Source organism: Psammomys obesus, unplaced genomic scaffold (assembly GCF_907164565.1).
Source record: "Psammomys obesus unplaced genomic scaffold, mPsaObe1.curated_primary_1811, whole genome shotgun sequence".
NCBI lineage: Eukaryota > Metazoa > Chordata > Mammalia > Rodentia > Muridae > Psammomys > Psammomys obesus.
Genome location: NW_026596039.1, coordinates 6,624,764 through 6,634,584, shown reverse-complemented (window position 1 = coordinate 6,634,584; position 9,821 = coordinate 6,624,764). Strand labels below are relative to the sequence as shown.

General features: G+C 50.6%; 2 protein-coding genes and 1 non-coding gene across 6 annotated transcripts in view; 1 reads left to right on the top strand and 2 right to left on the bottom strand.

The window, feature by feature from the left end:
* Positions 1 to 5,193, top strand: part of Tmem25 (transmembrane protein 25) — a 5,626-nt gene extending 433 nt beyond the window's left edge. Inside the window, exons 2-9 of one of the 4 annotated variants that reach the window (XM_055621903.1) lie at positions 239 to 335; positions 593 to 904; positions 2,122 to 2,412; positions 2,609 to 2,740; positions 3,054 to 3,084; positions 3,247 to 3,347; positions 3,432 to 3,560; positions 3,705 to 5,193. In XM_055621903.1, coding sequence (XP_055477878.1) covers positions 266 to 335; positions 593 to 904; positions 2,122 to 2,412; positions 2,609 to 2,740; positions 3,054 to 3,084; positions 3,247 to 3,347; positions 3,432 to 3,560; positions 3,705 to 3,778 — 1,140 coding nt within the window. In that variant the 5' untranslated portion in view covers positions 239 to 265 and the 3' untranslated portion in view covers positions 3,779 to 5,193. Of the gene's footprint in view, positions 1 to 21; positions 336 to 592; positions 905 to 2,121; positions 2,413 to 2,608; positions 2,741 to 3,053; positions 3,085 to 3,246; positions 3,348 to 3,431; positions 3,561 to 3,704 lie in introns of those variants that run through there. The other 3 variants (XM_055621901.1, XM_055621904.1, XM_055621902.1) reach the window with 3 other exon arrangements.
* A 175-nt stretch (positions 5,194 to 5,368) lies between these two features.
* LOC129687850 (U6 spliceosomal RNA) lies at positions 5,369 to 5,475 on the bottom strand. The gene has a single exon (XR_008721820.1). It is a non-coding gene; the product is annotated as a U6 spliceosomal RNA (small nuclear RNA).
* Positions 5,476 to 6,909: 1,434 nt separating this feature from the next.
* Positions 6,910 to 9,821, bottom strand: part of Ift46 (intraflagellar transport 46) — a 3,814-nt gene continuing 902 nt past the window's right edge. The window contains exons 2-6 of the mRNA XM_055622036.1: positions 9,452 to 9,573; positions 8,927 to 8,993; positions 8,105 to 8,165; positions 7,723 to 7,808; positions 6,910 to 7,350 (exon numbers count right to left, since the gene is read on the bottom strand). Coding sequence (XP_055478011.1) covers positions 7,255 to 7,350; positions 7,723 to 7,808; positions 8,105 to 8,165; positions 8,927 to 8,993; positions 9,452 to 9,573 — 432 coding nt within the window. The 3' untranslated portion in view covers positions 6,910 to 7,254. The remainder of the gene's footprint in view (positions 7,351 to 7,722; positions 7,809 to 8,104; positions 8,166 to 8,926; positions 8,994 to 9,451; positions 9,574 to 9,821) is intronic.

Genomic DNA, 9,821 nt, shown 5'->3' with positions numbered 1-9,821 from the left:
GTGTGGTGTGGTGTGGTGTGGTGTGGTGTGGTGTGGTGTGGTGTGGTCTGTCCGTGGTCGTCTACTGTCAGTGCTGGCTTCTGTGTCTGCAGAGTGTGCCCAGAGGTCTCTTCCTTTGGGTGTCACTGATTGTTCCTATTCGTGCCTGTGTCTTGGCCACTGTGGGCCAGTCTACATCAGTGCACGGTAAATTCTTGCGGGAATTGCTAGGCCTACCTGGCTGGTGCTCTTCTCTCAGCAGCCTGGAGGCCAGTCCCTGATCACCATGGAATTGCTTCTAAGCCAAGCTACCCTCCGGCACACACTGCTGCTCCTGCCAGCCCTCTTAAGTTCAGGTACACCACTGTTCATCTTTTAGCTAACCATTTAAGGAGCCAGAGGCCCCTCTTGGCCCTCCTTGCTTGCATCTCCTCTCAAGGTACTCACTCCAGGCTTCATAGCTGGATTCCCCTATCCTCACTTCCCTACCCTGGGTCCATCCAGGCCCTGGTGAGAGAAGCCAGCTGCCCTGTCTCTTAGCCTGCTGCCTGTCTGTAACTGGACCTCACCCTGGTCTCTCCAAGCCCCTCAGAGGCTGCCTTCTGTGTTCCAGGTCAAGGAGAGCTGGCACCACAAATTGATGGTCAGACCTGGGCTGAGAAAGCACTTCGGGAGAATGAACGCCATGCCTTCACCTGTCGAGTGGCAGGAGGTTCTGCCACTCCCCGGTTAGCCTGGTACCTGGATGGACGGCTACAGGAGGCCACCACCTCGAGACTGCTGAGTGTGGGCGGGGAGGCCTTCTCTGGAGGCACCAGCACTTTCACTGTCACTGCCCAGCGAGCCCAGCATGAGCTGAATTGCTCCTTGCAGGACCCAGGGAGTGGCCGGTCAGCCAACGCCTCTGTCGTCCTCAACGTGCAATGTGAGCATCCCTAAGGTGTGCAGGAAGAGACATTCCTGGACCCCCAGCAGAACATTTTTTGAGTTTTGTGTGTTTTGTTTTGAGACAGTCGTACTAGGTTGGCCTCAGACTTGCAAATCTCCTGCCTCAGCCTCCCAAGCAATGAGATTCCTGGCATGCATAACACATTTAACTTTAACAGGACATTCACAAACATTAAGCACTTATCTTACTTTCTCCTCATTGATCTTAAGAGGGAATTTTTATTTTATTCCTATTTTACAAATGAGAAAGTGAGGCACAAACAGGTTGAGCAGTCTGCCCAGTATCAGACACAATTAAGAAGTAGGGCCAGGATTCAAATCTAGATCCTTTGTCTGGCTTTCTACTTTTTTTTTTTTTTTTCTCTGTGTAGCTCTGGCTGTCCTGGAACTCAATCGGTAGCTCAGGCTGGCCTCGAACTCATAGAGTTCTGCCTGTCTTGCTCTGCCTCTCAAGTACTGGGATTAAAGGCACGAACCACCACATCTGGCTCTAATCCTTTTTATTTTTATTTTATGTTATTTTATTTTATTTCTGAGACAGGGTTTCTCTCTGTAGCCTTGGCTATCCTGGAACTCTTTGTAGACCAGGCTGGCCTCAAACTCACAGAGATCCAGTGGCCTCTGCCTCAAGTACTAGGATTAAAGGCGTATGCCACCATGCCTGGCTTCCCCTTTTTATTTCTATACTTTGAGAATTTTTTCGCATTTAGTACATAGCCAAGGTTGACTTTGAACTTCTGATCTTCTTGTTTCTAACTCCCTAATCCTAATCCTGTGCCACCATGCCTGTTTCATGTGCTATGAGGACTGAACCTAGGACTTTGCACATGGTAGGCAAATATTCTACCATCTCTGCTACATCTCCAAGAGTGGCCCCAAACTGGAAATCCCCCTGGCTCAGATTCCAGAGTGCTGAGATTATAGGCATGTATCACCACACCTGGTTTTGTGCTTTGCTAGGCATTAAACCAGAGTGTTATACATGCTAGGCAAGCACCTTACTGGCTGAGCCACATACCCAAGCCCTGGCTTTCTACTCCTAATTACTATAAACTGAAGCTGTACCAGCAGGCCCAGCTGCCTGTTTCTTCCTGTTCTGAGGAGAAGCCCAGGCCCTTGCTCCTATCCACATTTGGGAAGAAAGGGCAAGGGTGAAGGGCTGTGATGAAAACATTATTCTCTGCTCTGCTCTAGTTAAACCAGAGATTGCCCAGGTCGGAGCCAAGTACCAGGAAGCTCAGGGCCCAGGCCTTCTGGTTGTCCTGTTTGCTCTGGTGCGGGCCAACCCCCCTGCCAATGTCACCTGGATTGACCAGGATGGGCCAGTGACTGTCAATGCCTCTGACTTCCTGGTGCTGGATGCTCAGAACTATCCCTGGCTCACCAACCACACTGTGCAGCTGCAGCTCCGCAGCTTGGCGCACAACCTCTCAGTGGTGGCCACCAACGACGTGGGCGTTACCAGTGCCTCACTTCCAGCTGCAGGTGGGTGACTGGCCTGGCAAACCCTCAGGTGGGTGCAGGGGTCCTGGATGGAAAGGGAGGACTTGTTGCTCTGAGGGTGGACCTTGTGGATGCGTTGTCCCCAACCACCCCGGGCAAGGGCAGAGCAGCTGGACGCATGGCATGTCAGGGTTGCGGGCACTGCCCACATGGAAACTAACCGGTGGACAATCTGCAGGGCTCCTGGCCACCCGAGTAGAAGTGCCAGTGCTGGGCATCGTTGTGGCTGCAGGGCTTGCCTTGGGCACTCTAGTGGGGTTCAGTACCTTGGTGGCCTGCCTGGTCTGCAGGAAAGAGAAGAAAACTAAAGGTAGGGCCAGAGGCGATGGAGGCCGAGGGGGGTGGAAGAGTAAGAGTGAAGTTGGGGGTGAGCAGCAGAGGTGGCAGGTGGAGGTGGGTGGAGCGGGCCATCTCTGACATTTGGCCGAGCACTTGCAGGGCGTGGCTGTGGGTGAGGCTACAGGCAGCAGGAACAGGTACAGGAAAGCTGTCTCTGGTCCCAGGGCCGGGACTGGGCATTTGAGAGACTCTTGGCTCAAAGGTCTTGAGTCTGAAAAGGCAGGTGGTCAGAGCCCAGCATGGGAGGCCACACTGACTCTGTGACATGGCTTCTTTGTCCTCAGGCCCCTCCCGGCGTCCTTCTCTGATATCTAGGTAATGCTTCCTTGGGCTGGGCAGATGGGCTGAACTAAAATGCAAGGAATTAGATTTTGAAATGAAAGGACATGTGGTGACCTGAGGCTTGTGGGAGGTGTGGACCGAGCCTCAAAGCGGACTGCATACCTGCTGGCGTCTTAGCCTTTGTCTATCCTGTAGTGACTCCAATAACCTGAAGCTGAATAATGTGCGGCTGCCACGGGAGAACATGTCCCTCCCATCCAACCTCCAGCTCAACGACCTCACTCCAGACCTCAGAGGTATGTCCGAGACCGCAGCATCTCTCCCTGCGCTTAATGTTCAGAACTTCTAAGAAAGTTCTGACAACGCCTCCTGGTTCTCAGGAGGAGACGTGTCCTGGGCACAACCTCCTTTGCCACCCACAGGGAAAGCAACAGAGCGGCCAGTGGCTCAGCATAGCAGCCGTCCAGAGCTTCTAGAAGCCGAGCCTGGTGGCCTCCTCACCAGCCGAGGTATGAAACAGAGACTGTTCTCCTCTACCTCCTCTTCCCATACCTGTGCTTATACACAATGCCTCTGAATGCTGGGAGCAGAGAGGGCTCCCCCAAGCTCCAGAGAACCAGGGTTACAAAGCCCCTCGAATCTCTGACCCACAGGCTTCATCCGTCTCCCCATGTTGGGCTACATCTACCGAGTGTCCAGCGTAAGCAGTGATGAGATCTGGCTCTGAGCCTGAGGGTGAGGCATGAGGCCCAGGTGGCCTGTGGGCTTCCCGGAGTACCCACCCCAATGCCTCCTTCAGGCTCTCCTCTGCCTGGCCACGTTATGACCATGAAGAAGCCATGCCACTGCCACCTGGCCCTGCTAGGAGGGGTGCCCTCTGGGTCATGCATGTGTATTTCTTGCACCCTAACCTGCAGGGCAGGGGTACCCTCGGTAAGCCCACTGGTCAGAACTAAGGCCCTTGCGCTCACTCAGTTTGGGGCCCTGCATGTGGTAACCTGGCCCAGCTGATGGAACTCTAGCCAGGTGTGTTCAGGTGTCACCCAACAGCTAAGAGATGGGCTACTGTATGTCCCACATTAGTATCCTCTGCACCTCACCCAGAAGACAGAGGGGTGCCTATGTGGGGGACAGGCGGGTCCCTGCACAGCTCAGATGTCCTTCCTATGCTATGCAGCTTTCTTCCCTCAGGGAAAACATAGCCCCTGCTCTCCGCATAGAGCCAAACTGTCCTTTGCTCAGGAACCAGCCCCTGCCCGGGGACCTGGCCAAGCACAAACTAGTCTCTTTGGCTGCATGTCTTTCTGACCTTTTGTCCCCACCTCCTCTTGGGCATCACAGGTCATACATTTGACCTTCTTCACTGGGCATTAGGCCTCCACTGGCCGAGGGGCCCAGATGCCAGCCTTTGGTATTAGCACAAGAAGAGCAGGAAGAGGTGACAAGCCTGCTGGTTCCCAGGACGGCTTGTAGCTAGTGTTTTGTACAAGTGTTTGCACTTTAAGCACATTCCCCGGGAAAGAGGAGGGCCCAGGGCCTTCTTGGGATCCCCATGTTTGGCCTTCAGCGATTCACTGTGAGTGTTCTGAGCACTCAGGATTGATGGTTTCCCTCTCTGCATGTCTCTCCCACCATGCAGCCGCATCCCTGACCAGTCCCTGGCTGCCCCATCCTGTTCTCTAGGGGATGGCCACAGTAGGCACGTAATTCAACAATGTCAGAAGTTTTAGGGGAGACAGAAAGCGGAAGCCCACAGAGCTCCAAAGAACTAAGAATATTTTTTAAAACGCATCATGAAAATGATTACGGAACAACAGAGTATATTTTCCCTTCTTAGTATCTTGTTTTATAATTTTCCTCACGTTACTGGTTAGAGCCGTGCTGCACACACAGTAAACTACTTTGATCGGATAAATACGTTTGTTCATTTCTTCAAAAATATTTTTTTGTGTTTCTTTTTTGAAACCGGGACTCATGTAGTCTAAGCTAGCCCTGAATTCAGTATTGGACAGAGACAATGTGAACTTCAGATCCTCCTGCCTTTACTTCTCAAGTGGTGGAATTACAGCCATGTATCACAACCCTCATTTTCCAAGTACGTGTTAAAATGAACCACACTCCCTCTCTTTCTTTTTGCTGTGCTGGTGGTGGAACCTGGGGCCTGGTGTTCCCCACAAATGCTCTGACAGGGCATAAATGGTAGATTTTCTCCTCCCTGTCCCCCACCTCCTCCTCCTTTTACATTTTCAACAGTTTCATAACCACGGAGTAGCACAGAGGATCATGTCCTGCACAAAACACAGCAGATTTAAACAGAAAAAACACAGAGCACTTCACGAATTTCCATGCCATCCTTGTGAAGGGGCTGTCCCAATCTTCTCTGTATTACATGAGTTTTCCATCATGCAGCAAGCACCTGGGTGCCCACCAAGAGCAGCAGTTCAGTGTGTTAGTTATTGTGGAGCATCAACTACTGTAAGAGCTGTAGCCAAGACAGTCTGTTCCGTGATAACCTAATGGAACATCTGAGCTCCTATCACAGCACACTGCCCCTCCTCATGAGGTAAATACTAATGCTAATGTAAGAGAGCAGAGCGCCTGACTTGGGGTCAGAGTGAGGCAGCAACATAGCCTCAAGCCTCACATGATCACAGCTGCTTTGAGTTTGTAAGACAGTTAACAGTCTGTGTGTTGGTCTATCAGGCTGACAGTGGAGCCTTTCCTCCACTCCACTGTGGCCCCACTTTCTTCCCATCAGTACTTGGCTCCATTACTTATTCAGTTGCTTAAGCCCAAAATACCTTGGAGTCATCCTTGCTGCCTTTCTCTCCAGCCCGTCTAGTCTACCACCAGGTTGTTGGTTCTCCCTCTACTGGCACATCTCTCAGGGACAAGGACCACTGAAGCCTCGAACAGAGGGGCCTTGCTTGGATCTCCCTCCCCAGCATCCTAGCAAAAGATCACATTCTTTGGGTCCAGTGGTATTGCTACATATTTGTCCTGGAATCAATCAAGCCTGTGCAATGAGGTCCCCATAAAAATTCCAGAGGCCAGGGCTCAGAGCTTCCAAACAGACAAAGGAGGCAAAGGGAAGAGGATAATGAATTCATGCTAGCCTGAGCTACAGAGTGAACTGGCCATTCTGGGCTGTAAAGACAGCCAGTCTAAAATTAACGCGATTGCTTTAAAATTCAAAAAGACAAGTCAGATGCATGTTACCTTCAGGCGCCTCCCTGCATCTGACTACGTGAAAACTCTCCACGCCCTGACCTTTGAGGTTTCCAGGGAGACTTCACACAAAGGCATAGCTGAAAACATGTGACTGGGCAAAAACTGTCTGACCTAATGCTGTGGATATGGTGGGGTACCCAGTAGGATCTAGAAATTCCTCAGAATTTCTTCCTTGCTAATAAAGGGCAAAACCCCATTTAAATGAGGGTCTTGGTCTATTATCAGCCAAGTAGGTCAAAGGATTTAAGAATAAGCTGGGTTTGGCTCAATATACCTGTACGCCTAGGGCATGGGAGGTAGAAATGGAGGCAGTTCTTCAAGACCAGCCTGTATAGATAGTTCAAAGCCAGGCTGGGATACATGGGACCCTGTCTCACAACCCCCAACAAAAGTAAAATAAAAGAGCCTGAGAGGGTAAGAGCAAATGTCTGATTGCCTTGAGGAAGAGATGCAGCTTTTGTGGCCTGGTTGGGGAGAAAAGAGCAGGTGAAGGAGGACAGGAAGTCAGAGACAGAAAGAACATGCGTCTAAGAGGCAGAGGCAGGCCTGATCAGAGGCCCCAGCCTTATCCTAGTCACTCTGGAAATCATCAGGGCAATGGGGAAGTAATGAGCCAGGAGCCGTGGGTGAAAATCAGTATGTATTCTGTCACAACCTGACAGAACATTCTGTGTATAAAATCACTTCCAGTTAACTCAAAGTGTCTTCGGGAGCTCCTCCCCCAACCTGTGTCCTGTGGCTCCCGGAAATCCAGTTCTTCCAACTCAAATGCCCACAGCAGTGTGGATCCTTCCTTCCTCGGGGAAGGCAACTGGAGGCAGGTGGAACCCAGGGGCAAATGTGTGCCTTGCTCTTGCAGACAAGGCAGCAGGCCTCGTGTGGCCCAAGTCCAGTTGTGGAGCAGGCAGATGTTAGGCTGCCCACAGAGACAATGTCTTCATCTGACTTGGCAGCACAGCCCCAGGAGGTGGCTCAGATAAAGGTCAGTGTCTCTGCATCCCCAGCCTGCGAGGCAGTGTTGGATGGAGGGGTAAATGCTTTCTTGCCTTCAGCGAGAGCTTTAAAATGCTGCAAGAAGGGAGACACCATTTGGAATATGCTGGTGACTACATTTTAGCAAGGATGACCACTTTAAAACCCCTTTAAGATAAACTAAGCATGGTGGCACAGGCTTGTAATCCCAGCAGTTGGGAGGCCAAGGCAGGAGGATCACTGTGATTCTACAACTAGCCTAGACTACATGAGCGAGCTCAACCTTGCCACTTGCATCTATGAGGCTCTTTGCTTCTGTATGTAGATCCTCACTGAGCTCCATCTAAAGCCCACCCCAGCCACCTCTGCTGCTCACTCAATCATGGGAAGGTTAATGGTGACCCCAGATGAGAACACAGTCACAGAAGGGCCCTGCACAGCTTCAGTGTACCCCACTGCTTGTCTCACCTGAGAGTTCTTGAATTCTGAGTAGAGGGAAAAGAGCAGGTGGAGGGACTGAATCCGGCTCTTGTAGAAAGGAATGTCCAGGATAGCTGCAACAGAGAAGAGCTCACAGGGAGAGAGACAAGCACGCTCCAGAACTGGGGGCACTTTTGTTTAGGATGCCAGTCCCCTCCCAGAAAGGACACGTTATCTTAGGGTCCGATGCTCCAACCCCAACAACCTCCAACCCCAACAACCCCCCTCCCCCGGGAGGGCTGTCAACAGCACAGCTGGCTTCCAGTGAGAACTGCAAACTAAGACACTACTGTGCAGGGCTCAGCAAGCCCTTCCAACGGCCTAGAACACAGCTGACAAAGATGGGGCTGGGGAGCGGGGAGGAGCTTACCACAGATCATGTCAATGTACTCGGTCAGGCTGCAATCAATCTCGACCGTGGGCAGACTCACCTACAAGAAACAGAGGGTAGACCACAGTCAAAAGGCTCAATAGGGTTGAGCAAGGCGGTGCATGCCTAAAATCCCAGCACTTTGGGAGGCAGAGGCAGAAGGATCTCTGTCAATTCGAGGCCAGCCTGCCTGGTCTACAGAGTGAGTCCAGGACAGCCAAGGCTACACAGAGAAATCCTGTCTCAAAAAAACAAACAAAAAAAAGTATGCTTAGAGAGCTTATAATATGACTAGCTCAGTGGTAAAGCACTTGTCTGCCATTCATGAGGGCCTAGGTTCAAACTCCAGGACTGGGAATGGACAGAGAAGAAAGCTTATTTAGATTTAAAGAAAATACAAAAACAGGATAGTGGTCACTTTGGAAGGGGAGGGAAGGGGTGTCTGGAAGGCTGGCGGTGTACTGTTCACTGATCTAACATGTTGGTTACATACGTATGTTACGTTGGCAAAATGATCAAGTTTTACGATAGGCATACATTTCTATCATGGGTTCTAGTTCAGGGGCTGGAGAGATGGCTCAGAAGTTAAGAGCACTGGCTGCTTTTCCAGAGGACCTGGGTTCAAGTCCCAGAACCCACATGGCAGCTCACAGCTGTCTAACCCAAGCTCCAGTGGATCCGACTCCCCTCACACAGACATACATGTAGGCCAAATATCAAATGTACATAAAAACAAGACAAATAAATAGTGTTCGAGTGATAACACAGGAAGAGAGAAACACTGGATGGATGCCACACTTACTCCTGCTCCTTCCCACTCACCTTTCCCAACAGTTCTTCAAACTCTGGGGACCACTCCTGCATCAGCGTGTCAATGTCAGGCATAGGCCTAAAAGTAGAGAAGTAAATATGAAGAGGAATCATTGGCCAGTGACCTCAGCCACTTCTAAACCAGGTCCTCAACTGGGCACACAGGGTTTCAGGAGAACCTAGAATGGAAAATCAAATTTACCAGGGCATGGTTTGAAGCAGCCAGCTAAGTAACCATAACAGAGAACTCACATCTTTGCACCTGCAGTCTGTGCCAGCAGCTGCCACTTCCCTATTTTAAATGAAGTACAGTGTAAATGTCTATTTTTTTAAGGACCTCAGGCTGATCCAATTTAACACCCCCCCCAGGTTTTGGCCTTTCCTCAGGAGCAAGGGGTCACCAATGGTGACAATTTCTATAAACTGCAGCAGTGAAGTCGTATGTCTGCCAGGTATCGTCATGCAGGAGGCAGAGAGGCAGGAAGACTATGAGCCGAAGGCCAGCCAGACTACACAGTGACCTGCAGTTATAACCACCTGGTGTAGTGCACAGTCGCAGGGGGCTTAGAGCGGTGTAACTCAGAGATGCTTTCAATCCAGGTGTCGATGGCTTTGGGATTTTTTTCTGCATCTTCCAGGCTCTTTACTTTCATATGTTGCTAGAAAAATAAAGAGAACAATGATATAGATAATTATAATGAAACCTATTATTTTGTATAATGACTGTTATTCATCTGAGGTTTGTGTGTATTGTTGCTGTTTTATGTCAACTCGATACAAGCTAAAGTCATCTGGGAAGAGGTGTCTGCTGATGAGGAATAGTAATCTGCCCTGTGGGCATGTCTGTATGGCATTTTCTCGGTTGATGATTGCTGTAGGACCCAGCACACTGTGGGCAGTGCCACCC